The sequence below is a fragment of the Salmo salar genome, chromosome ssa02 (genome assembly GCF_905237065.1).
Source record: "Salmo salar chromosome ssa02, Ssal_v3.1, whole genome shotgun sequence".
NCBI classification, from domain to species: domain Eukaryota; kingdom Metazoa; phylum Chordata; class Actinopteri; order Salmoniformes; family Salmonidae; genus Salmo; species Salmo salar.
In genome coordinates, this window is record NC_059443.1 from 20,032,089 (window position 1) to 20,059,588 (window position 27,500).

Here is a 27,500-nt window from a genome sequence, read left to right on the forward strand (position 1 = left end):
GTGGACATGACATACTGACAATAGCTGTTCTATGTATGAGGAAGATAAGGCAATGTCTAGCCTGTCAAATCAAATCAAATCAAATTTATATGTCACATACACATGGTTAGCAGGTGTTAATGCAAGTGTAGCGAAATGCTTGTGCTTCTAGTTCCGACCATGCAGTAATATCGAACAAGTAATCTACCAATTCCACAATAACTACCTTGTACACACAAGTGTAAAGGAATGAATACGAATATGTACATAAAAATACACTGCTCAAAAAAATAAAGGGAACACTTAAACAACACAATGTAACTCCAAGTCAATCACACTTCTGTGAAATCAAACTGTCCACTTAGGAAGCAACACTGATTGACAATAAATTTCACATGCTGTTGTGCAAATGGAATAGACAACAGGTGGAAATTATAGGCAATTAGCAAGACACCCCCAATAAAGGAGTGGTTCTGCAGGTGGGGACCACAGACCACTTCTCAGTTCCTATGCTTCCTGGCTGATGTTTTGGTCACTTTTGAATGCTGGCGGTGCTTTCACTCTAGTGGTAGCATGAGACGGAGTCTACAATCCACACAAGTGGCTCAGGTAGTGCAGCTCATCCAGGATGGCACATCAATGCGACCTGTGGCAAGAAGGTTTGCTGTGTCTGTCAGCGTAGTGTCCACAGCATGGAGGCGCTACCAGGAGACAGGCCAGTACATCAGGAGACGTGGAGGAGGCCGTAGGAGGGCAACAACCCAGCAGCAGGACCGCTACCTCCGCCTTTGTGCAAGGAGGAGCAGGAGAAGCACTGCCAAGCCCTGCAAAATGACCTCCAGCAGGCCACAAATGTGCATGTGTCTGCTCAAACGGTCAGAAACAGACTCCATGAGGGTGGTATGAGGGCCCGACGTCCACAGGTGGGGGTTGTGCTTACAGCCCAACACCGTGCAGGACGTTTGGCATTTGCCAGAGAACACCAAGATTGGCAAATTCGCCACTGGTGCCCTGTGCTCTTCACAGATGAAAGCAGGTTCACACTGAGCACGTGACAGACGTGACAGAGTCTGGAGACGCCGTGGAGAACGTTCTGCTACCTGCAACATCCTCCAGCATGACCGGTTTGGCGGTGGGTCAGTCATGGTGTGGGGTGGCATTTCTTTGGGGGGCCGCACAGCCCTCCATGTGCTCACCAGAGGTAGCCTGACTGCCATTAGGTACCGAGATGAGATCCTCAGACCCCTTGTGAGACCATATGCTGGTGCGGTTGGCCCTGGGTTCCTCCTAATGCAAGACAATGCTAGACCTCATGTGGCTGGAGTGTGTCAGCAGTTCCTGCAAGAGGAAAGCATTGATGCTATGGACTGGCCCGCCCGTTCCCCAGACCTGAATCCAACTGAGCACATCTGGGACATCATGTCTCGCTCCATCCACCAACGCCACGTTGCACCACAGACTGTCCAGGAGTTGGTGGATGCTTTAGTCCAGGTCTGGGAGGAGATCCCTCAGGAGACCATCCGCCACCTCATCAGGAGCATGCCCAGGCGTTGTAGGGAGGTCATACAGGCATGTGGAGGCCACACACACTACTGAGCCTCATTTTGACTTGTTTTAAGGACATTACATCAAAGTTGGATCAGCCTGTAGTGTGGTTTTCCACTTTAATTTTGAGTGTGACTCCAAATCCAGACCTCCATGGGTTGATAAATTGGATTTCCATTGATTATTTTGGTGTGATTTTGTTGTCAGCACATTCAACTATGTAAAGAAAAAAGTATTTAATAAGATTATTTCTTTCATTCAGATCTAGGATGTGTTGTTTAAGTGTTCCCTTTATTTTTTTGAGCAGTATATATAAATGAGTGATGGCCGAACGGCATAGGCAAGATGTAATAGATGGTATGGAGTACAGTATACACATATGAGATGAGTATTGTAGGGTATGAAAACATATAAAGCAGCATTGTTTAAGGTGGCTAGTGATACATTACATCAGGATGGCAAGATGCAGTAGATGGTATTGTCACGTCCTGACCAGTAAAAGGGGTTATTTGTTATTGTAGTTTGGTCAGGGCGTGGCAGGGGGTGTTTGTTTTGTGTGTTTCGGGGTTTTGGTTTATGTTCTATGTTTTCTATTTTTATGTGGGTTTTCTAGTTTTTCCATTTCTATGTTAGTTTTGGGAACGACCTCCAATTAGAAGCAGCTGGTTGTCGTTGCTTCTAATAGGAGGCCATATTTAAGTGGGTTTATGTTCTCTTGTGTTTGTGGGTGGTTGTTCCATGTGTAGTCTATGTACCTTACAGGACTGGTGTTTGTCGTGCTTTTGTTCAGTGTTCATTTCTTTAATAAATCAAGAAGATGATTCACATCCCCGCTGCAGTTTGGTCCGGTCATTACGACGCATATGACAGGTATAGAGTACAGTATATACATATGAGATGAGTAATGTAGGTTATGAAAACATTATATACAGTGGCATTGTTTAAAGTGGCTAGTGATACATCTAATTACATCAAGATGGCAAGATGCAGTAGATGGTATGGCGTACAGTATATACATATGAGATGAATAATATAGTTTATGTAAACATTATCTAATATAAATAATATAAAGTGGCAAGTGATAAATTGATTACATCAATTTTCCCATTATTAAAGTGACTTGAGTTGAGTCAGTATGTTGGCAGCAGCCACTCAATGTTAGTGATGGCTGTTTAACAGTCTGATGGCCTTGAGATAGAAGCTGTTTTTCAGTCTCTCGGTTCAAGCTTTGATGCACCTGTACTGACCTCGCCTTCTGGATGATAGCGGGGTGAACAGGCAGTGGCTCGGCTGGTTGTTGTCCTTGATGATCTTTTTGGCCTTCCTGTGACATCGGGTGGTGTAGGTGTCCTGGAGGGCAGGTAGTTTGCACCCGGTGATGCGTTGTGCAGACCTCACTACCCTCTGGAGAGCCTTCCGGATATGGGCGGAGCAGCTGCCGTACCAGGCGGTGATACAGCCTGACAGGATGCTCTCGATTGTGCATCTGTAAAAGTTTGAGTGTTTTTGGTGACGAGCCAAATTTCTTCAGCCTCCTGAGGTTGAAGAGGCGCTGCTGCGCCTTCTTCACCACGCTGTCTGTGTGGGTGGACCATTTCAGTTTGTCCGTGATGTGTACGCCGAGGAACTTAAAATTGTGTGTGTGCGTGTGCGTGTGTGTGTGTGTGTGTGCGCACGCACGCACGCACGCACATGTTCCTGGACAGTCAATGAACCTCAGGTTATCCTGACCAACCACCACTGTGCTCTGGGTCAACTCCTGGCAATGCAAACCTAACTGCCTAATTCTGGTATACAGCCCTCAACATCTAACCACCAAACAACCAACAATAACTATTATAACACAACCAAAATTCATACAATAAAATTCTTAGGATATTACGCTTGATGCTTCCTGAATGATGATAAGCAAACTAGAAAGATTCTGCTGAGGACTGTAGAAAACTGGCTTTGCATCAGTGACTTCTATGAGTCATATGACCTTGGAATAAAACGTCGCTGTCTGATCTCCAAAATATCAACTTTTCAGAAAATAAAATAAAAAAACATTTTTCCCATTAACGAACATGCAATTGTGAAACTACAGAAACTAATTTAAATAAAAATGTTATATACATTTTCTTGGTCCTGAAATGTTCAGAGTACACTGAGGGGTGTTACCACTTTCAATAAAGGTAAAAACAATAACAAAGCGGCTAAGTTACAAGGTTTTCATCAGGCAGCGACTAAAAAGAGAATAGATGTACAACCACTGTAGAAGATTCTGTTTCACCTGATCTTGAGTCAAGGTAAAATGTCTGAAAGACGTCAACTCCAATCTGGTCACTATCGCATCAGAAAGTGGCTGGTGTGGGTGAACCTATTTAACCTTTAATCAGCCAGGTAACACTTCAATCTTCTATTACATTCATGGAGAAGTGTAAAGGTTAACAAACATGCTAGCAGCTCTACAGACTTACCTCCCATCTTGACCCAAAGCTTTTTCAAACTCCAACTGTACTATCCTATCACCTCTGTATGTCTGTCCAGTCCTCTCTGTCTGTCTGTCTGTCTGTCTGTCTGTCTGTCTGTCTGCCTGCCTTTTTTTCTCAGTCATTGCTCAATCTCTGTACTTTCACTAATTTCCTCCCTCCCCCCCCCCCTCTCTACACCCCTCAGCCCAATCTACTGTAACCATTCAGTGTCCACTCCCTTTGACACAGAGGTCAGCCTGGATGATCATGTGATAGCCATAGTGACTTTTTCACTATTGATCACATGGTTTTGTTTTTCTTCACCTAGAGTTAAGGTCAGGGTTAGGTGGGAGTTACGGTCAGGGTTAAGGTCAGGGTTAGGTTGGAGTTACGGTCAGGGTTAAGGTCAGGGTTAGGTTGGGATTACGGTCAGGGTTAAGGTCAGGGTTAAGATCAGGGTTAGGTTGGAGTTACGGTCAGGGTTAAGGTCAGGGTTAAGGTCAGGGTTAAGATCAGGGTTAGGTTGGAGTTACGGTCAGGGTTAAGGTCAGGGTTAAGATCAGGGTTAGGTTGGAGTTACGGTCAGGGTTAGGTTGGAGTTACGGTCAGGGTTAAGATCAGGGTTAAGGTTGGAGTTACGGTCAGGGTTAAGGTCAGGGTTAGGTTGGAGTTACGGTCAGGGTTAAGGTCAGGGTTAGGTTGGAGTTACGGTCAGGGTTAAGGTCAGGGTTAGGTTGGAGTTACGGTCAGGGTTAGGTTGGAGTTGCGGTCAGGGTTACGGTCAGGGTTAGGTTGGAGTTACGGTCAGGCTTAAGCTCAGGGTTAAGTTGGAGTTACGGTCAGGGTTAAGATCAGGGTTAGGTTGGAGTTACGGTCAGGGTTAAGCTCAGGGTTAGGTTGGCGTTACGGTCAGGGTTAAGCTCAGGGTTAGGTTGGCGTTACGGTCAGGGTTAAGCTCAGGGTTAGGTTGGAGTTACGGTCAGGGTTAAGCTCAGGGTTAGGTTGGAGTTACGGTCAGGGTTAGCTCAGGGTTAGGTTGGAGTTAAGGTCAGGGTTAAGCTCAGGGTTAGGTTGGAGTTACGGTCAGGGTTAAGCTCAGGGTTAGGTTGGAGTTACGGTCAGGGTTAAGCTCAGGGTTAGGTTTGAGTTACGGTCAGGGTTAAGCTCAGGGTTAGGTTGGAGTTACGGTCAGGGTTAAGGTCAGGGTTAGGTTGGAGTTACGGTCAGGGTTAAGCTCAGGGTTAGGTTTGAGTTACGGTCAGGGTTAAGCTCAGGGTTAGGTTGGAGTTACGGTCAGGGTTACGGTCAGGGTTAGGTTGGAGTTACGGTCAGGGTTAAGGTCAGGGTTAGGTTGGAGTTACGGTCAGGGTTAAGCTCAGGGTTAGGTTGGAGTTACGGTCAAGGTTAAGCTCAGGGTTAGGTTGGAGTTAAGGTCAGGGTTAACATCAGGGTTAGATTAGAGTTACGGTCAGGGTTAAGCTCAGGGTTAGGTTGGAGTTACGGTCAGGGTTAAGATCAGGGTTAGGTTGGAGTTACGGTCAGGGTTAAGCTCAGGGTTAGGTTGGAGTTACGGTCAGGGTTAAGTTGAGTGGTTGGTGCAACACTTCTTTTTTTTAACATCTCTATGTCATCTCTATGTCATCTCTCATCATCTCGTCTAAACTTCTGAATGTCAGTGGTGATATCATGAGAGTCTCTGCCAATGTGTTCCTCCTAGCTCTCTAGGTGCCAAGGCGACTAGATAATGACTGTGTCACTGACATTATGCATCTCTGGCCCATTCACAGTTCCTGGTGACTGTGATTGAACCCAGTCAGTTCATCATTGTTGACTTGCAGCCCTGCAACTTGACCTTCACAGATGCTGTATGTATGTGTGATTGTGAATGTGTTTTGCCGAACTACACTTATCTGAGAACTGAAGAAGGCTAATGTAATCTTCAGTTTGATACAAGGTAGTTAAAGGATTATAAATACAGTAGATAGGCTGGGTCAATAGAGATACCCGTTCACAGACATACTGTACTGTGTCTTTATACATTTAAAGCTCATTGTAAACCAACATGGGTAACCAGGAAGAAAAATCTGGACTTGGGTCAAGTCATGCACACACACACTAATTAACACACACAGTCTTGTTTAACTAACCTTGTGGGGACACAAGTGCTGAGGAAATAGTGCTTTTTGAGGTCAGTTTGGTTTCGGTTCCTTATTTAAAAAAATGATCATGGTTTTCGGTTTCGATTTAAAAAAATTGACATTAACTTCTTATGGCTTGAGGGCGCTATTTTCACGTCCGGATGAAAAGTGTGCCCAAAGTATACTGCTTGCTATTCAGGCTCAGAAGGTAGGATATGCATATAATTGGTAGATTTGGATAGAAAACACTCTGAAGTTTCTAATGATGTCTGTGAGTATAACAGAACTTATTTGGCAGGCGAAACCCCGAGGACAAACCATCCATGATTTTTTTTCTTTTGAGGTCACTCTCTCTTCCATGAGGTTTCATTGAGAATCTAGAATTCTAAACGAGTTGCTTGCAGTTCCTATCGCTTCCAGTGGATGTCAACAGTCTTTAGAAATTGGTTGATGTTTTTCCTTTGTGTAATGAAGAAGTAAGGCCGTTCAGAACGAGGCTCGAGGGAAGTGTACTTTTTGATAGAGGCACGCGACCTGAAAGCAAGCTCCACTTTGTTTTCCTCCGGTATTGAACGCTGTTTATCCCGTCTTAAATTTTAGCGATTATTTACATAAAAAAATACCTAAAGTTGTATTAGGAAAGTTGTTCGCTGAAAATTGTCAAAGATTACAGGTAACTTATGAGAGATTTTGTAGTCATGTTGCGCAAGTTGGAACTGGTGTTTTTCTGGATCAAATGTGCCAAATAAATGGACATTTTGGATATATAACAACGGAATTAATCGAACAAAAGGACCATTTGTGATGTTTATGGGACATATTGGAGTGCCAACAGAAGAAGCGCGTCAAAGGTAAGGCATGAATTATATGTTATTTCTGAGTTTTGTGTCGCACCTGGCGGCATGAAATATGATTGTCAGTGTTTGTTTGTTGGGGGACTATCCTCAGATTATAGTGTAATTTGCTTTCGCCGTAAAGCCTTGTTGAAATCTGACACGGTGGCTAGAAATACAAGAAGTTCAGCTTCAATTTGGTGTATTGCACTTGTGAATGTATGAAAGTTAAATATTTTTTAAAAAGAAATTAATTTGGCGCTCTGCCATTAAGCCGGATCCCGATCCCGTTAACGGGATTTCAGCTATAAGAAGTTAAATGCACTATGCATTATGTGGGTTGAATGCTGTAACAACACAGTGTAAGGGGTGCGTAACTGGTGGCAGGGAAGTCAGACGCAGAAGAGCAGAACTGGGTAATAACCGAAGCAGTTTAATTATCCAAACCAACGGATCCATCCAGAAATACAAAATATGGGTACAAAACCCATCGCGCACCAGTCAAAATGTGTACAAGCACTTACAACAAACAATTTCACACACAGACATGGGGGGAACAGAGGGTTAAATACACGACAAGTAATGAGGGAAATGTAAACCAGGTGTGTGGGAAAACAAGACAAAACAAATGGAAAATAGAAGGTGGATCGGCGATGGCTAGAAGACCGGTGACGTCGACCACTGAACGCCACCCGAACAAGGAGAGGAACCGACTTCGGCGGAAGTCGTGACACACAGAATAAAACAATACAAGTCCCATGATGGTAGTGAATGCCCATTATCACTTATTAACGGTCATTCATTCACAATACTTTACTTTAGTAAAATATTTGTTTTATTTGATGACTTTATTATTTCATTCCATGTCACCATCTCATATCTATAGAGCTGCTGCCTAAGTTGTGTGACAAAATCACTATTTTAGTGGTTCCTCAAAGTAAATAAGGCATACTTTTATGACTGCTGAATACCATCTATCAATCACTTAGATCATGTATTTTCAGGTAGAGATACCTCTCGAAGCAACTGCTTTCTATCCTTCTCGCACGTTCTCTCTTCTCTCTGTCTCTGTCAAGGAGGTCTACATGTCTGCTCCACACAGACTGAGACCGGACAAGTAAGCGGGTGCGCAATGGATTACGTCATTGTAGGTGATTACCACACCGGTGCCCCCACACTCTGTACCGGTACCCCCTGTATATAGCCTCCACATTGACTCTGTACCGGTACCCCCTGTATATAGCCTCCACATTGACTCTGTACCGGTACCCCCTGTATATAGCCTCCACATTGACTCTGTACCGGTACCCCCTGTATATAGCCTCCACATTGACTCTGTACCGGTACCCCCTGTATATAGCCTCCACATTGACTCTGTGCGGTACCCCTGTATATAGCCTCCACATTGACTCTGTACGGTACCCCCTGTATATAGCCTCCACATTGACTCTGTACCGGTACCCCCTGTATATAGCCTCCACATTGACTCTGTACCGGTACCCCCTGTATATAGCCTCCACATTGACTCTGTACCGGTACCCCCTGTATATAGCCTCCACATTGACTCTGTACCGGTACCCCCTGTATATAGCCCCGCTATTACTATTTACTGCTGCTCTTTAATTATTTGTTATTCTTATCTCTTACTTTTTTTTAGGTATTTTCTTAAAACTGCATTGTTGGTTATTAGTGCTGTGCTGTGTCATGGCTTTGCTGGCATGCATCTAAAAACAATTGGGGAGTTTGCACCACCAAGATGTACATGCTAAAATCACCACGGCATTTCACTTAGTTTGTTTACTATTCTTGTGGGAACTTCTGATCCCCACAAGTTTAGTTAAACACGCCCGCACGCACAAACACACACACACTTGTGTAGCTACCCTGAAAAGCCAACAGACAGAGGGTGTAAATCAGTAGCCAGAACACAAACAGACCTTTGTGCTGGAGTTGACTAGAGAGAATGTACACTGTGAAGCCACTCCCCTGGACTCCAGAACACAGCTAGATACATACAACACACATAATGTGACATAACACCCTGTCAAAAGACATGACATAGAGCATCATTTCAGTTCTGACTTCATTCTTCAAACGGCCTAAACTAGTATTTTACAGGATGGCCTGTAATTAAAGGGTTACATAACCATTATTACTGAGGTTTCAGTTCCATCCCATATCATCCAATTTATCTCAAACCTGTTTTGCAATAGATTTAATGCAACACTAAACAATAAACTGACTATTATGACATTTTCATCCAGTGACTTTGCAAAGGAATGGTCATGAACACAATGTTATAGAACTAATCTCTAACTAAAACTGACCAAAACTGTCATAACTTCCTTTCCTTTGAGCAGTCTGTCAACAATGTGTCACCATGGCCTTTGAAGAAGAGAGAATTGTCGCACGGTTGAGTTTAGCAGCCTAAACTTGGCAGAGCTCTGGCAGAGGAGGTTTCTTTAACTTGAAATGGTGTGCGATTCAGCTAATTATTGTAATCGCATGCATTCACAACAAATGACAAATATATTCCAGAATTCTAACTGTTGTAAAACAAAATATAATAATAAAGAGAGAGAGAACTGAATAGCTCAAATGAAAAGATATACCTAGAGGAAGAAGAACACCAACCTGTGAGTGTCAGGCAGCAGCAACGAAGACAACTTTGCGGATGTTGAGACGCGCATTGCACCAGGTTCGCAAAATAATCATTTCAATCATTTGTTTATGTAGTTTAGCTGTGGGTTTTACCGCCATCTTGTGGACACCATCGATTATTTCTGATAATTGTTTGCGGCTGTTGATGGGAGAAATCCATTTGGATTCGGGAGAGTGAAATTAGTTAATATTCTTCATGTCTAAGTATATCTATCCCGCTGTAACAAACCTTAATCAACATCTGAAAAAGAAATGAACAAGAAAACACTGGCCTTTTCATTGACCAAAAATGGGAGTTTATTATTATTTGATGTTGTCATGTGGACCATATGGTAAAGGTGTTGGTGAGTTCATTGACGATTACCTGGTATAATGGATTGATAAAATGATTGATATATTTGGTTAGTTAAACGATTGGTGTGTGTGTGTGTGGGGGGGGGGGCAGGTGTGTGTGTGGGGACGTGTGTGTGTGGGGACGTGTGTCAGAGTGTGCTGAAGGTGATGCATGGTGGGGTTTCAGGCTGGAGGATTAGGGTGTATTTAGTGCTGAGCTCCTCTGAAGACGACACACTGAGACGGAAACTCAACAGGATCTACAGAGAGGGAGAGAGGGGGATAGAAAATGAGGGGTAGAAAGGGGGGAGGCGAATGAGAAAGGGGGACTCATTAGCATAGATTCAACTAATCTTCTCCAGACTTCACTTCTTCACTCTCATCATGTCTTTCCTTCTCACACCAATCTCTCCTTTTAGACATCCCTCTCTTCCTTTTCCCCATTCCCTTTGCTTTCCCATCTCCCTCTCTGTCAAACCTCCATCCCTCCTTTGCTCACGTGCATCAGTAGCAGCTGCATTTCGTTCTCAGCGATCCTCCTGCCAACACACTGCCTGGCCCCGAATCCAAACGCCAGGGACCGGAACCCTCCACCCCCCCAGGCCCCTCTCCAGGCCCCTCTCCAGGCCCCTCTCCAGACTCCTGAGCCCCCCAGCGACCAGGGTCAAAACGTTCCGGATCCTGAAACACATCTCGACTTCTCCCCAGAGGATACAGACATGCCTGGACACATGTCTGAGAGAGAGAGGGGGAGGGAGAAAGGGGAATGAGAGGAAGAGAAAGACAGGGGGAGGGAGAGAGAGCGAGAGAGAGGAAGAGGGAGAGAGGGAGATAAAGAGAAAAGAGAACGAGGGCAGGGGGAAAGAGCGTGAGAGGGAGAGAGGGAGAGGTAAAGAATGAGAGAAGGGAGAAAGAGAGAGGGAAAGAGAGAGAGAGAGATGGAGGAGAATTGAGAGAGGATTAATTTCACTGATATATGCATCATGTTCAAGTGAAGATTAGTGAGTTTGTGTGTGTGTGTGTGTGTGTGTGTGTGTGTGTGTGTGTGTGTGTGTGTGTGTGTGTGTGTGTGTGTGTGTGTGTGTGTGTGTGTGTGTGTGTGTGTGTGTGTGTGTGTCAGAGACTGATCTCACCCCAGCAGGTATGTGGTAGTTCTGGATGATGATGTCTCTGACTGGATATCTCTGGACAGTGATTCCCACTGGATATAACCTTTACCACACAGCACACACAGACAGACACGTACAGATTACAAATAACTATCAAACTGAAAGATATTGATCTCTAAAATGAATGCAGACGTTCTCTGTACCTGAGGGTCTCCTTGACGAGTCCCTTCAGTAGTGGCGCCCCCTGCAGGGCCTTGTGGGCGTCACCGCCGGCTCTTGCCCACGCTGCCCGCACCTGACCTCTGACCTGTTCCTGCACTGCTGGGTTACGACCCAACTCATACAGGGCAAACTGCAGGGGCACCGCCGTCTGAGGATACACACATACATATTTTACATTCCAAGATATAAGTGGGGTAAGACATATTCTGTACACACATCAAACACACACACTGTGCAGACTGAGCTGTAGACACACACACATACCACACATGCACTCACCGTGTCCACTCCCCCAGCCATGAGTTCAGTGATGTTGGCTCTAATGAGCTCCAGAGACAACTGTCCTTTATCCATCAGCTGACCCAGGATCCCTGTGAACTCTCCCTCTGTACCCCCACTACCACCTCCTGCAGCCTGGGTGGAGCGCAGACGCTGGACTCCTCTCTGGATCCTTTTCTCGGCTGGGGGTAGGAAAGGGGAACAGGACAGTGAAACGGGGAAGGTGAGGGGGGACAGCAGTGAGGAGAGAGAATGAGGGAGATGAGTCAGTTCAAGGTGGGAGAGAGGTTGAGAGAACAGAAGGAGAGGGGTTGAGAGCAGAGAAGGAGAGGGGTTGAGAGGAGAGAAGGAGAGGGGTTGAGAGAAAAGAAGGAGAGGGGTTGAGAGAACAGAAGGAGAGGGGTTGAGAGAACAGAAGGAGAGGGGTTGAGAGAAGAGAAGGAGAGGGGTTGAGAGAAGAGAAGGAGAGGGGTTGAGAGAAGAGAAGGAGAGGGGTTGAGAGAACAGAAGGAGAGGGGTTGAGAGAACAGAAGGAGAGGGGTTGAGAGAACAGAAGGAGAGGGGTTGAGAGAAGAGAAGGAGAGGGGTTGAGAGGAGAGAAGGAGAGGGGTTGAGAGAACAGAAGGAGAGGGGTTGAGAGAACAGAAGGAGAGGGGTTGAGAGAAGAGAAGGAGAGGGGTTGAGAGAAGAGAAGGAGAGGGGTTGAGAGAAGAGAAGGAGAGGGTTGAGAGAAGAGAATGAGAGGGGTTGAGAGCAGAGAATGAGAGGGGTTGAGAGAAGAGAAGGAGAGGGGTTGAGAGGAGAGAAGGAGAGGGGTTGAGAGCAGAGAAGGAGAGGGGTTGAGAGAAGAGAAGGAGAGGGGTTGAGAGAAGAGAAGGAGAGGGGTTGAGAGAACAGAAGGAGAGGGGTTGAGAGAAGAGAAGGAGAGGGGTTGAGAGAAGAGAAGGAGAGGGGTTGAGAGGAGAGAAGGAGAGGGGTTGAGAGAACAGAAGGAGAGGGGTTGAGAGAACAGAAGGAGAGGGGTTGAGAGAAGAGAAGGAGAGGGGTTGAGAGGAGAGAAGGAGAGGGGTTGAGAGAAGAGAAGGAGAGGGGTTGAGAGAAGAGAAGGAGAGGGTTGAGAGAAGAGAATGAGAGGGGTTGAGAGCAGAGAATGAGAGGGGTTGAGAGAAGAGAAGGAGAGGGGTTGAGAGGAGAGAAGGAGAGGGGTTGAGAGCAGAGAAGGAGAGGGGTTGAGAGGAGAGAAGGAGAGGGGTTGAGAGAAGAGAAGGAGAGGGGTTGAGAGGAGAGAAGGAGAGGGGTTGAGAGAAGAGAAGGAGAGGGGTTGAGAGAACAGAAGGAGAGGGGTTGAGAGAAGAGAAGGAGAGGGGTTGAGAGGAGAGAAGGAGAGGGGTTGAGAGAAGAGAAGGAGAGGGGTTGAGAGAACAGAAGGAGAGGGGTTGAGAGAAGAGAAGGAGAGGGGTTGAGAGAAGAGAAGGAGAGGGTTGAGAGAAGAGAAGGAGAGGGGTTGAGAGGAGAGAAGGAGAGGGGTTGAGAGAACAGAAGGAGAGGGGTTGAGAGGAGAGAAGGAGAGGGGTTGAGAGAAGAGAAGGAGAGGGGATGAGAGAAGAGAAGGGGAGGGGTTGAGAGAAGAGAAGGAGAGGGGTTGAGAGGAGAGAAGGAGAGGGGTTGAGAGAAGAGAAGGAGAGGGGTTGAGTGAAGAGAAGGAGAGGGGTTGAGAGAAGAGAAGGAGAGGGGTTGAGAGAAGAGAAGGAGAGGGGTTGAGAGAACAGAAGGAGAGGGGTTGAGAGAAGAGAAGGAGAGGGGTTGAGTGAAGAGAAGGAGAGGGGTTGAGAGGAGAGAAGGAGAGGGGTTGAGAGAAGAGAAGGAGAGGGGTTGAGAGAAGAGAAGGAGAGGGGTTGAGAGAAGAGAAGGAGAGGGGTTGAGAGGAGAGAAGGAGAGCGCAGGAGGAAAATGAATGGTAGTGAATCAGGGGAGAAGTGTTGTCATTACTATCATTAGTTTATCATTGTTTTATTCCTTTTGGGGATGATTGTCTTCTATGTGTCTGTCTCACCGTGGCTGAAGATGTGGTCCCATGCAGTGGCGTGTTGTGTCCAGAGGGGGGCGCCCAGGCGCCACAGCAGACGGGGGGGCAAGTAGAGGAGAGGAGGGGTGGTGGCCAACATTCTCTCAACTGCAAAAATAAACTTCTGAGACTCCTGGGAGGGAGAGGTGGAGAAGAGACCGATACGCTCTCCATACAGGACATGACAACTGGCTGGAGAAAGAGAGCGAGAGAAAAAGTGAGAAACAGGATTTTGAGATGAAGTAGAATGGAGAAAGGTAGAGAAGAACGAAAGTGAAGATAGATTCGACTCTACTGTATCTTCAATTTCTACCCTGGACGAGGCAGACAGACAGACAGACAGACAGACAGACAGACAGACAGACAGACAGACAGACAGACAGACAGACAGACAGACAGACAGACAGACAGACAGACAGACAAACAGACAGAACATCCATCATGTGACATCCATCCACCAGACATGTTAGTTCTACATTAGAGCCACGTCAGTCACAGGGATAGAGTTTCCATCTATCTATTCCCTCTCTATTCCCTCTCTGATGTAGCTAAGCAGCTGGCCCTGTCTGACTGTCATGGAATTATGGGATGCTGTCTAAGAGCATCATAATGTTTTTTTGGGTCAAACCGCAATAGCGCCGTAAACTCTCCCTAAGGCTGTATGTGGAGTGAGCCAATCTAAAATAACTATCCCCCAACAAATACATGCACACACACACACACACACACACACACACACACACACACACACACACACACACACACACACACACACACACACACACACACACACACACACACACACACACACACACACACACACACACACACAAACACACTAATGTGTCACATTCCAAACAGGCATATCAAAGCTGCTCTCAAAGAGCCTGGTGAGAAAATTCAGAGGCCCTCCAGATAATCTCTAACAGGCTATATTTAAACATTTACTTCTACTATTCTCTCATTTCATAGGATGTGCCCTAACGGAACACGGGTAAGAGAATGTTGATGAGAGATCATTGATGTCTAAAGTATTTGGAAGTAAAGTCTATTTTGAAGTGAGTGAGAGAGAGTGAGAGAGAAAGAATGAGACAGAGGGAGAAGAGAGAGAGAGTGAGAGAGAAAGAATGAGACAGAGGGAGAAGAGAGTGAGAGAGAAAGAATGAGACAGAGGGACAAGAGAGAGAGAGTGAGAGAGAAAGAATGAGACAGAGGGAGAAGAGAGAGAGAGTGAGAGAGAAAGAATGAGACAGAGGGAGAAGAGAGTGAGAGTGAGAGAGAAAGAATGAGACAGAGGGACAAGAGAGTGAGAGAGAAAGAATGAGACAGAGGGACAAGAGAGAGAGAGTGAGAGAGAAAGAATGAGACAGAGGGAGAAGAGAGAGAGAGAGAAAGAATGAGACAGAGGGACAAGAGAGAGAGAGTGAGAGAGAAAGAATGAGACAGAGGGACAAGAGAGAGAGAGTGAGAGAGAAAGAATGAGACAGAGGGAGAAGAGAGAGAGAGTGAGAGAGAAAGAATGAGACAGAGGGAGAAGAGAGTGAGAGAGAAAGAATGAGACAGAGGGACAAGAGAGTGAGAGAGAAAGAATGAGACAGAGGGACAAGAGAGAGAGAGTGAGAGAGAAAGAATGAGACAGAGGGAGAAGAGAGTGAGAGAGAAAGAATGAGACAGAGGGAGAAGAGAGTGAGAGAGAAAGAATGAGACAGAGGGAGAAGAGAGAGAGAGTGAGAGAGAAAGAATGAGACAGAGGGAGAAGAGAGTGAGAGAGAAAGAATGAGACAGAGGGAGAAGAGAGAGAGAGTGAGAGAGAAAGAATGAGACAGAGGGACAAGAGAGAGAGAGTGAGAGAGAAAGAATGAGACAGAGGGAGAAGAGAGTGAGAGAGAAAGAATGAGACAGAGGGAGAAGAGAGTGAGAGAGAAAGAATGAGACAGAGGGAGAAGAGAGAGAGAGTGAGAGAGAAAGAATGAGACAGAGGGAGAAGAGAGAGAGAGTGAGAGAGAAAGAATGAGACAGAGGGAGAAGAGAGAGAGAGTGTCACAACTTCCGCTGAAGTCGATGCCTCTCCTTGTTCGGGCGGCATTCAGCGGTCGACTCCTTTACCGACTCCCACCACGGTAAAGGAGGTGCAGCGGTTCTTAGGGTTTGCCAACTACTACCGGAGGTTTATCCGGGGTTTCGGTCAGGTAGCGGCTTCCATTACCTCACTGCTGAAGGGGGGCCCGGTACGTTTGCAGTGGACAGGGCTTTTGGTCACCTGAGGGCTCTGTTTACCTTGGCTCCCGTGCTGGCCCATCCGGATCCCTCTTTGTGTTCATAGTGGAGGTGGACGCGTCCGAGGCTGGGATAGGAGCTGTGCTCTGTTAGCGCTGGGGTACGCCACCGAAGCTCCGCCCCTGTGCCTTCTTCTCTAAGAAGCTCAGCCCGGCGGAGCGAAACTATGACGTGGGGGACCGGGAGCTGTTGGCTGTCGTCAAGGCCTTGAAGGCGTGGAGACATTGGCTTGAGGGGGCTAAACACCCTTTTCTCATCTGGACTGACCAGCGCAATCTGTCGTACATCCGGGCGGCGAGGAGACTGAACCCTCGCCAGACCAGGTGGACCATGTTTTTCACCCGTTTTGTGTTCACCCTTTCCTACCGACCAGGCTCCCAGAACGTGAAGGCAGATGCATTGTCCCGGCTGTATGACACAGAGGAGCGGCCCATGGATCCCACTCCCATACTCCCGGCCTCCTGCCTGGTGGTGCCGGTAGTGTGGGAGCTGGACACGGACATTGAGCAGGCATTACGTGCAGAGCCCGCTCCCGTCCAGTGTCCCGCTGGGCATCTGTACATCCCGTCTGCTGTTGGTGACCGGTTGATCTATTGGGCCCACACATCCCCCTCCTCTGGTCATCCTGGGATCGGTCAGACAGTGCGCTGTTTGAGCGGGAGGTACTGGTGGCCTACCTTGGCTAAGGACGTGAGGGTTTATGTTTCCTCCTGCTCGGTGTGTGCCCAGTGTAAGGCTCCTAGGCACCTGCCCAGAGGTAAGCTACACCCCTTACCCATTCCACAACGGCCATGGTCACACCAGTCGATCGATTTTCCTGACCGATCTCCCCCCATCACAGGGAAACACCACGATCCTGGTTGTTGTGGATTGTTTCTCTAAGTCCTGCCGTCTCCTCCCTCTGCCCGGTCTCCCTACGGCCCTACAGACTGCGGAGGCCTTGTTAACGCACGTCTTCCGGCACTATGGGGTGCCTGAGGATATAGTGTCAGATTGGGGTCCCCAGTTCACTTCGAGGGTCTGGAGGGCGTTCATGGAACGTCTGGGGGTCTCGATCAGCCTTACCTCGGGTTTTCACCCAGAGAGTAACGGGCAGGTGGAGAGAGTTAACCAGGATGTGGGTAGGTTTCTGAGGTCCTATTGCCAGGACCAGCCGGGGGAGTGGGCAGCGTTCGTGTCCTGGGCCAGAGATGGCCCAGAACTCGCTCCGCCACTCCGCCACTCCTCCACTAACCTCTCCCCCTTCCAGTGCGTACTGGGGTATCAGCCGGTTCTGGCTCCTTGGCATCAGAGTCAGACCGAGGCTCCTGTGGTGGACAACTGGTTCCGGCGCGAGGAGGAAACATGGGATGCCGCCCATGTTCACCTTCAGCGTGCCGTGCTGCGTCAGAAAGTTGGTGCAGACCGTCACCGCAGTGAGGCCCCGGTGTTTGCACCGGGGGACCGGGTCTGGCTCTTGACCCAAAACCTGCCCCTCCGCCTGCCGGAAGCTGGGTCCGCGGTTTGTGGGGCCGTTTAAAGTCCTGAGGAGAGTGAATGAGGTATGTTATAGGTTACAGCTTCCCCCCGATTACCGTATTAACCCCTCGTTCCATGTGTCTCTCCTCAGGCCGGTGGTGGCTGGCCCGCTCCAGGAGTCTGAGGTGCGGGAGGTTCCTCCGCCCCCTCTGGACATCGAGGGGGCCCCGGCATACTCCATTCATTCCATACTGGATTTGAGGCGTCGGGCGAGGGACCTTCAGTACCTCGTGGACTGGGAGGGGTATGGCCCGTAGGAGAGATGCTGGGTTCCGGTGGAGGACATGTTGGACCCTTCACTGCTGCGGGAGTTCCACCGTCTCCATCCGGATCGCCCTGCGCCTTTCCCTCGAGGTCGTCCCCGAGGCCGGTGTCGGCACGCTGCTGGAGCCGCGCGTGAAGTGGGGGGGGGGGGGGGGTACTGTCACGACTTCTACCGAAGTCGATGCCTCTCCTTGTTTGGGCGGCATTCGGCGGTCAGCGTCGCCGGTCTTCTAGCCATTTTCAATCTACTTTTAATTTTCCATTTGTTTTGTCTTGCCTTCCCACACACCTGGTTTCAATTCCATCATTACATGTTGTGTATTTACATTTACATTTTAGTCATTTAGCAGACGCTCTTATCCAGAGCGACTTACAGTAGTGAATGCATACATTTCATACAATTTCATACATTTTTTTTTGCTGGCCCCCCGTGGGAATCGAACCCACAACCCTGGCGTTGCAAACACCATGCTCTACCAACTGAGCTACAGGGAAGGCTATTTAACCCTCTGTTCCCCACATGTCCTTGTCCGGAATTGTTTATTGTAAGTGCTTGTGCATGTATGCTGGTGTGTGATGGGTTTTGTTTCCCATTGTTTGTTTGTTCTATTTTACGGTGGTTTTTATTATTAAACTGCTCCGTTGGAACACAGTTTTTGCTCTCCTGCGCCTGACTTCTCTGCCGCCAGTACGCACACTTTACAGCGAGAGAGAGAGAGACAAATTTGACCCCAATAACTACCGTGGGATATGTGTCAACAGCAACCTTGGGAAAATCCTCTGCATTATCATTAACAGCAGACTCGTACATTTCCTCAGTGAAAACAATGTACTGAGCAAATGTCAAATGGGCTTTTTACCATATTACTGTACGACAGACCACATATTCACCCTGCACACCCTAATTGACAAACAAACCAAAACAAAGGCAAAGTCTTCTCATGCTTTGTTGATATCAAAAAAGCTTTTGACTCAATTTGGCATGAGGGTCTGCTATACAAAGTAATGGAAAGTGGTGTTGGGGGAAAAACATGCGACATTATGAAATCCATGTACACAAACAACAAGGGCGCGGTTAAAATTGGCAAAAACACATCCATTTCTTTCCACAGGGCCGTGGGGTGAGACAGCGATGCAGCTTAAGCCCCACTCTCTTAATCATACATACAGTGGGGAGAACAAGTATTTGATACACTGCCGATTTTGCAGGTTTTCCTACTTACAAAGCATGTAGAGGTCTGTAATTTTTATCATAGGTACACTTCAACTGTGAGAGACTGAATCTAAAACAAAAATCCAGAAAATCACACTGTATGATTTCTAAGTAATTAATTTGCATTTTATTGTTTATTGCACAGATTCTGTCAGACCTGGGCCCTGTCAGACCTGGGCCCTGTCAGACCTGGGCCCTGTCAGACCTGGGCCCTGTCAGACCTGGGCCCTGTCATACCTGGGCCCTGTCAGACCTGGGCCCTGTCAGACCTGGGCCCTGTCAGACCTGGGCCCTGTCAGACCTGGGCCCTGACGGTAATCTCAGTAAGACAAAAAGAATGGTGTTCCAAAAAAGGACCAGTTGCCAGGACCACGAATGCAAATTCCATCTAGACACCGTTGCCCTAGAGCACACAAAAACTATACATACCTTGGCCTAAACATCAGCGCCACGGTTAACTTCCACAAAGCTGTGAACGATCTGAGAGACAAGGCAAGAAGGGCCTTCTATGCCATCAAAAGGAGGATCAAATTTGGCATACCAATTATGATCTGGCTAAAAATACTTAAATCAGTTATAGAACTCATTGCCCTTCATGGATGTGAGGTCTGGGGTCCGCTCACCAACCTAGAATTCACAAAATGGGGCAAACACCAAATTGAGACTCTGCATGCAGAATTCGGCAAAAATATCCTCTGTGTACAACGTAAAACACCAAATAATGCATGCAGAGCAGAATTAGGCCGATACCTGCTAATTATCAAAATCCAGAAAAGAGCCGTTAAATTCTACAACCAGCTAAAAGGAAGCGATTCCCAAATCTTCCTTAGCAAAGCCATCACCTACAGAGAAATTAACCTGAAGAAGAGCCCCCTAAGCAAGCTGGTCCTGGGCTCTGTTCACAAACAGACCCCACAGAGACCCAGGACAGGAACACAATTACACCCAACCAAATCATGAGAAAACAAAAAGATAATTACTTGACACATTGGAAAGAATTACCAAAAAAACAGACAAAACTAGAATGCTATTTGGCCCTAAACAGAGTACACAGTGGCAGAATACCTGACCACTGTGACTGACCCAAACTTAAGGAAATCTTTGACTATGTACAGACTCAGTGAGCATAGCCTTGCTATTGAGAAAGGACGCTGAAGGGAGACCGGGCTCTCCTGAGTGGCGCAGCGGTCTAGGCACTGCATCTCAGTGCTAGAGGCATCACTACAGACACCCTGGTTTGAATTCAGGCTGTATCACAACCATCTGTGATTGGGCGGCGCACAATTGGCTCAGCATTGTCCGGTTTTGGCCGGTGTAAGCCGTCATTATAAATAAGAATTTGTTCTTAACTGACTTGCCTAGTTAAATAAAATATAAAATTACAAAAAAAGAGAAGACAGGCTGTGTGCACACTGCCTACAAAATGAGGTGGAAACTGAGCTGCACTTCCTAACCTCCTGCCAAATGTATGACCATATTACAGACACATATTTCCCTCAGATTACACAGACCCACAAAGAATTTGACAACAAATCCAATTTTGATCAACTCCCATATCTGTTAGGTGAAATACCACAGTGTGCAATCACAGCAGCAAGATGTGTGACCTGTTGTCACGAGAAAAGGGCTCTTGAGTGGCGCAGCGGTCTAAGGCACTGCATCTCAGTGCTAGAGGTGTCACTACAGACACCCTTGTTTGAATCCAGGCTGTATCAAAACCGGCTGTGATTGGGAGTCCCATAGGGCGGCGCACAATTGGCCCAGCTTCGTTTGGGTTTGACCTGTGTAGGCCGTCATTATAAATAAGAATTTGTTCTTAACTGACTTGCCTAGTTAAATAAAAGTTTTAAAAAAGGGCAACCAGTGAAGAACAAACACCCTTGTAAATACAATTTATATTTATTTATTTTCCCTTTTGTACTTTAACTATTTGCACATCGTTACAACACTGTATATAGACATAATATGACATTTATTCCTTTAGAACTTTTGTGAGTGTAATGTTTACTGTACATTTTTTTATTGTTTATTTCACATTTGTTTATTTAATATGTTTAAACACATGTTTCCCATGCCAATAAAGCCCCTTGAATTTAATTGAACTGAATTGACAGAGAGAGAGAGAGAGAGAGAGAGAGAGAGAGACTGAGAGAGAGAGAGACTGAGAGAGAGACTGAGAGAGAGAGACAGAGAGATACAGAAAGACTGAGAGAGAGACAGAGTTAGACAGAGAGAGACAGTGAGACAGAGAGACAGAGAGAGACAGAGAGACTGACAGAGAGAGACAGAGAGAGAGACAGAGTGACTGAGAGAGACAGAGAGGCAGAGAGAGAGAGAGAGAGGCTGAGAGACAGAGACAGAGAGAGAGACAGAGAGAGAGAGATTCATCCACACCAACACACATCCACATCCACACCAACACATCCCCACCAACACATCCACACCAACACATCCCCACCAACACACATCCCCACCAACACATCCACACCAGCACACATCCACACCAACACATCCACACCAACACACATCCCCACCAACACATCCACACCAACACACATCCACACCAACACATCCACACCAACACACATCCCCACCAACACATCCACACCAACACATCCACACCAACACATATCCCCACCAACACATCCACACCAACACATCCACACCAACACATCCACACCAACACATCCACACCAACACATCCACACCAACACATCCACACCAACACATCCACACCAACACGTCCACACCAACACGTCCCCACCAACACATCCACACCAACACACATCCACACCAACACATCCACACCAACACATCCACACCAACACATCCACACCAACACATCCCCACCAACACATCCACACCAACACATCCACACCAATACATCCACACCAACACATCCACACCAACACACATCCACACCAACACATCCACACCAACACACATCCACACCAACACACATCCACACCAACACATCCACACCAATACACATCCCCACCAACACATCCACACCAACACATCCACACCAACACATCCACACCAACACACATCCACACCAACACACATCCCCACCAACACATCCCCACCAACACATCCACACCAACACATCCACACCAACACATCCACACCAATACATCCACACCAACACATCCACACCAACACACATCCACACCAACACATCCACACCAACACACATCCACACCAACACACATCCACACCAACACATCCACACCAATACACATCCCCACCAACACATCCACACCAACACATCCACACCAACACATCCACACCAACACACATCCCCACCAACACATCCACACCAACACATCCACACCAACACATCCCCACCAACACATCCACACCAACACACATCCCCACCAACACACATCCCCACCAACACATCCACACCAACACATCCACACCAACACATCCACACCAACACATCCACACCAACACACATCCCCACCAACACACATCCCCACCAACACACATCCACACCAACACATCCACACCAACACATCCACACCAACACACATCATATTAGGATTTTATGAAAACTGAAAATGTGAAAGAAGACAACAACCTTCCAGGGCGAAGCGGAAGAGGTCAGGGCTGGGGTCAAAAGTCAGACTGTGCCCCCTCTCCTCCTCTCCTCCCTCTTTCTCCACCCGGGTCACTAGCAGACGACAGAAATCCCTCGCTACTTCGTCTAGGAGGGGCAGGAAGCGACGTACGGCAGGAGCCATCATCACCTCCCTGTTGAGCAGGAGACGGTCGGCACGCCACTCTGCCCCGTTCCTGGTGGTAGAGAGGACCACCGTCAAATTACTGACTATATTCCCACCCTCCATACACTCTGCCCCGTTCCTGGTGGTAGAGAGGACCACCGTCAAATTACTGACTATATTCCCACCCTCCATACACTCTGCCCCGTTCCTGGTGGTAGAGAGGACCACCGTCAAATTACTGACTATATTCCCACCCTCCATACACTCTGCCCCGTTCCTGGTGGTAGAGAGGACCACCGTCAAATTACTGACTATATTCCCACCCTCCATACACTCTGCCCCGTTCCTGGTGGTAGAGAGGACCACCGTCAAATTACTGACTATATTCCCACCCTCCATACACTCTGCCCCGTTCCTGGTGGTAGAGGACCACCGTCAAATTACTGACTATATTCCCACCCTCCATACACTCTGCCCCGTTCCTGGTGGTAGAGGACCACCGTCAAATTACTGACTATATTCCCACCCTCCATACACTCTGCCCCGTTCCTGGTGGTAGAGAGGACCACCGTCAAATTACTGACTATATTCCCACCCTCCATACACTCTGCCCCGTTCCTGGTGGTAGAGGACCACCGTCAAATTACTGACTATATTCCCACCCTCCATACACTCTGCCCCGTTCCTGGTGGTAGAGGACCACCGTCAAATTACTGACTATATTCCCACCCTCCATACACTCTGCCCCGTTCCTGGTGGTAGAGGACCACCGTCAAATTACTGACTATATTCCCACCCTCCATACACTCTGCCCCGTTCCTGGTGGTAGAGGACCACCGTCAAATTACTGACTATATTCCCACCCTCCATACACTCTGCCCCGTTCCTGGTGGTAGAGGACCACCGTCAAATTACTGACTATATTCCCACCCTCCATACACTCTGACAAACTCTCTCTCTCTCTCTCTCTCTCTCTCTCACACACACATACACACACACACACACACACACACACACACACACACACACACACACACACACACACACACACACACACACACACACACACACACACACACACACACACACACACACACACACACACAGGTATGTACTTGAGGAAGACTCCCTTGCTGTGCTGCCGTGTCTCTCTGTGTGTGGCCCATGGCTGCAGGGTCATGCGTCGGGGGTGAAGGCCCTCAGAGCGGAACAGCTCACTGATGTCAGACGGCAGCAGGATATTCACAGTGCTCTGGGTGCCCAGACGCTCCCTGTTGGAGACACACCCGACACAGTACATGACAGCACACACGCACACACGCACGCACGCACGCGCACGCACATTCACCGTAGTACAAGAACCTGTGCATGGACACCTGGCTCCACCAGCCAGGTCACCCGTGATACAAGTCAGTATTCAACGTCCATCCATGTCTGAGGACATCGGGAGATGACGTGGAAACTGGACACCAGGGGCAACAGTGAGCTCTGTTACCTTCAAATAGCTTTCAGTTTTGTCAGAGAGTTGTGGATGAGGATGGTGGATGGGTGTCAGCATCTGCCTCTGATCCCAACAGTTAATACCTTAACCATTCTGAGTTAATACCTTAACCATTCTGAGTTAATACCTTAACCATTCTGAGTTAATACCTTAACCGTTCAGAGTTAATACCTTAACCATTCTGAGTTAATACCTTAACCATTCAGAGTTAATACCTTAACCATTCTGAGTTAATACCTTAACCTTTCAGAGTTAATACCTTAACCGTTCAGAGTTAATACCTTAACCATTCTGAGTTAATACCTTAACCTACCTTAACCGTTCAGAGTTAATACCTTAACCGTTCAGAGATAATACCTTAAGCGTTCAGAGTTAATACCTTAACCTTTCAGAGATAATACCTTAACCTTTCAGAGTTAATACCTTAACCGTTCAGAGATAATACCTTAACCGTTCAGAGTTAATACCGTAACCATTCTGAGTTAATACCTTAACCATTCTGAGTTAGTACCTTAACCGTTCAGAGTTAATACCTTAACCTTTCAGAGTTAATACCTTAACCGTTCAGAGATAATACCTTAACCGTTCAGAGTTAATACCGTAACCATTCTGAGTTAATACCTTAACCGTTCAGAGTTAATACCTTAACCGTTCAGAGTTAATACCTTAACCTTTCAGAGTTAATACCTTAACCATTCAGAGATAATACCTTAACCGTTCAGAGTTAATACCTTAACCGTTCAGAGATAATACCTTAACCGTTCAGAGTTAATACCTTAACCGTTCAGAGATAATACCTTAACCTTTCAGAGTTAATACCTTAACCGTTCAGAGTTAATACCTTAACCGTTCAGAGTTAATACCTGAACTTAACTTAACCTTAAAAACTTGAGGTTAATGCCTCAACTTAACCTTCAAAACTTTAACATTTGACATTTGGAACAACTTTGAAAATGTACTTTTGAGAAACATGATGTGATACTGTGAGAGCTGGTAGGGCCCACAGTGTCACACTGCCACCACACGTTCATACAAACACACACGCACACACGCAACCACGCACATGCACACACACACAGGTACCTGTAAATGGGGCCGAGGGTGTTGAAGGTCCTCTCCATGTGTTTGTGTAATAGTTTAAATCTGTCTTCTCTCCAGAACTTCACCAGGTTGAGCCAGCCACTGCTGCCCGTGTGGGGGATCTCCTCAAACCGTCTCAGCCCTCTACCTCCACCCCTCCCCGCAGGACCCCCTCTGGTGGGGGTTACCCCCTCCACACCGCGCCCTGCCACTGTCCCCGCCGGACACACACACATCTCCCTCTGTATCCTCACACACGCTGCTGGACGCACGGACACACACATCCCCTGTACCCCCTGGAACACGGACGGGCTCACAGATACACTCCACATGGTCTGAGATGGGGATGACCCTGTCAGACTCTCATAGCTTCACCGCTACTCTCCACTCTCTACAAATGTGCTTTTGTGTTCTCAATTATTGCTCCATCCCTCCATCCCTCCCTCCTCTCCTCCTTCGCCTGTTTGTCCTCCATCCCTCCATCCCTCCCTCCTCTCCTCCTTCGCCTGTTTGTCCTCCATCCCTCCCTCCTCTCCTCCTTCGCCTGTTTGTCCTCCATCCCTCCATCCCTCCCTCCTCTCCTCCTTCGCCTGTTTGTCCTCCATCCCTCCATCCCTCCCTCCTCTCCTCCTTCGCCTGTTTGTCCTCCATCTCTCATAGAGCTGATGATTTATGTCTCAGAAGGTCAAAGTTCAAGAGAAACATAGCACAACAACAATGTCAGAATGGTGTAGGATTAACGCACGCACACACAGTCACCAACACTCATAGTCACACACAGACATGCAGGAACACACACTCACACACACCCATAGTCACACACATCTCTGTAGTACGTCAGTACCAAACTAGTCTTTATTAACAGTTTCTTTGTAACAACATAATAAGGACAGCGTTTGACTTATATACACCACAAAAGTCAAAGGTTATGTACAAAACAAAGATTAACAAGACAAATATTTGGGAACTAGGAACTGAAAACTGAAGTAAATGTGAAAACAACACTTAAGGTTATTATCTTGTTCGGGTTCCTTCCCTGTGTGTGGGCCCAAATGGGCCTAATGATCTGTAACGGGTCCAATCCAGTTTCATCCAGTTAGTTTCTGTATGGTCCAATCCAGTTCTATGCAAATAGTAACAATGACAGCCATGTCCTACTATCAGTGACACAGGGATGATGTCATTCATGACATCATTTCCCCTGACGAGTCATCCTCACAGCCTGGCTCTATTGTCAACAGTCTGATCAGCAGATAACTCAGCGAGAGAGAATGAGAGAGATAGAGAGAGGGGCGGGTTGGAGTGAGAGAGAGGGAGAGAGAGAGACTGGTGAAAGAGAGAAGGGTGAAGAGAGAGAGCGGGGGTGAAGAAAGAGTGAAAGAGAGAGAGAGAGAGGTGGAGAGAGAGGGGAGAAAAGAGAGAGAGAGAGCGAGAGAGAGGTGGGGTGAAGAGAGAGAGAGAAAGGGTGAAGAGCGAGAGAGACAAAGAGAGAGAGAGAGAGGTGAAGAGAGAGAGAGGTGGAGAGAGAGAGAGAGAGAGAGAGAGAGAGGGGGGGTGAAGAGAGAGAGAGAAAGGGGTGAAGAGAGAGAGAGACAGAGAAAGAAAGGGGTGAAGAGAGAGAGAGGTAGAGAGAGAGAGGGGTGGAGAGAGAGAGAGGGAGAGGGGGGAAGAGAGAGAGAGGTGGAGAGAGAGAGAGAGAGAGAGAGAGAGAGGGGTGAAGAGAGAGAGAGAAAGGGGTGAAGAGAGAGAGAGAGACAGAGAAAGAAAGGGGTGAAGAGAGAGAGAGGTAGAGAGAGAGAGGGGTGGAGAGAGAGAGAGGTAGAGAGAGAGAGTGGTGGAGAGAGAGAGAGGGAGAGGGGGGAAGAGAGAGAGAGGGGAAAAGGGGTGAAGAGAGAGAGAGAAGGGTGGAGAGAGAGAGAAAGAAAGAGTTAGACAGATAAGGAGATAAAGGGATAGAGGAGCAACTGTGACAAAGTCGTCTGCCAATGTGTTCCCTCCAATCTGCTGCTACGTTGTGTTAAAATGTTCTTTTTCATCATTTAGGCATTATGCATGTTTTTAGCATGTTGCAGGTTGATTCTGTGTAGTATCTAGTATGTTCTCTTTGATCACATGACTTTGCAGGCCTCTCCGTTGACTGACATTGGAGTGGACGACTTGGTCTGCTTGCCTCCAAGCATCCCCATGTTGAAGTTGAGGCCTTGGAAGGCACTCAGCAGGCTGCAGCCATCGTCCTTGGCCGGGGTCTCAGGTCCAATCAGTTTAGCCAGTTGACGGGGGAGTGCCACTTTCCCTTGCGCCG

The 27,500-nt window shown here is 47.4% G+C and overlaps 3 protein-coding genes across 7 annotated transcripts in view; all 3 read right to left on the bottom strand.

Annotated features, from left to right (window-relative positions):
* The window catches only part of LOC106573729 (pyruvate kinase PKM-like), a 34,259-nt gene extending 24,558 nt beyond the window's left edge, over nucleotides 1-9,701 (bottom strand). For 2 of the 5 annotated variants that reach the window (XM_045696287.1, XM_045696281.1), the window contains exon 1: nucleotides 3,984-4,005. In XM_045696287.1, coding sequence (XP_045552243.1) covers nucleotides 3,984-3,990 — 7 coding nt within the window. In that variant the 5' untranslated portion in view covers nucleotides 3,991-4,005. 5 annotated transcript variants of the gene reach the window in all.
* Nucleotides 9,702-9,882: 181 nt separating this feature from the next.
* Nucleotides 9,883-25,624, bottom strand: LOC100136945 (testicular cytochrome P45011beta). The gene is given in 10 exon segments (XM_045699349.1): nucleotides 9,883-10,202; nucleotides 10,442-10,540; nucleotides 10,543-10,677; nucleotides 11,076-11,154; nucleotides 11,255-11,421; nucleotides 11,553-11,734; nucleotides 13,606-13,809; nucleotides 22,473-22,687; nucleotides 23,733-23,888; nucleotides 25,202-25,624. Coding segments are annotated over 10 exon segments (1,677 nt in total). The 5' UTR covers nucleotides 25,531-25,624; the 3' UTR covers nucleotides 9,883-10,091.
* Nucleotides 25,625-27,078: 1,454 nt separating this feature from the next.
* Nucleotides 27,079-27,500, bottom strand: part of LOC106594169 (complexin-3-like) — a 1,465-nt gene continuing 1,043 nt past the window's right edge. The window contains exon 3 of the mRNA XM_014185535.2: nucleotides 27,079-27,500. This exon is cut by the window's right edge and continues 28 nt beyond it. Within this exon, the coding sequence (XP_014041010.2) occupies nucleotides 27,307-27,500 (194 nt within the window). The 3' untranslated portion in view covers nucleotides 27,079-27,306.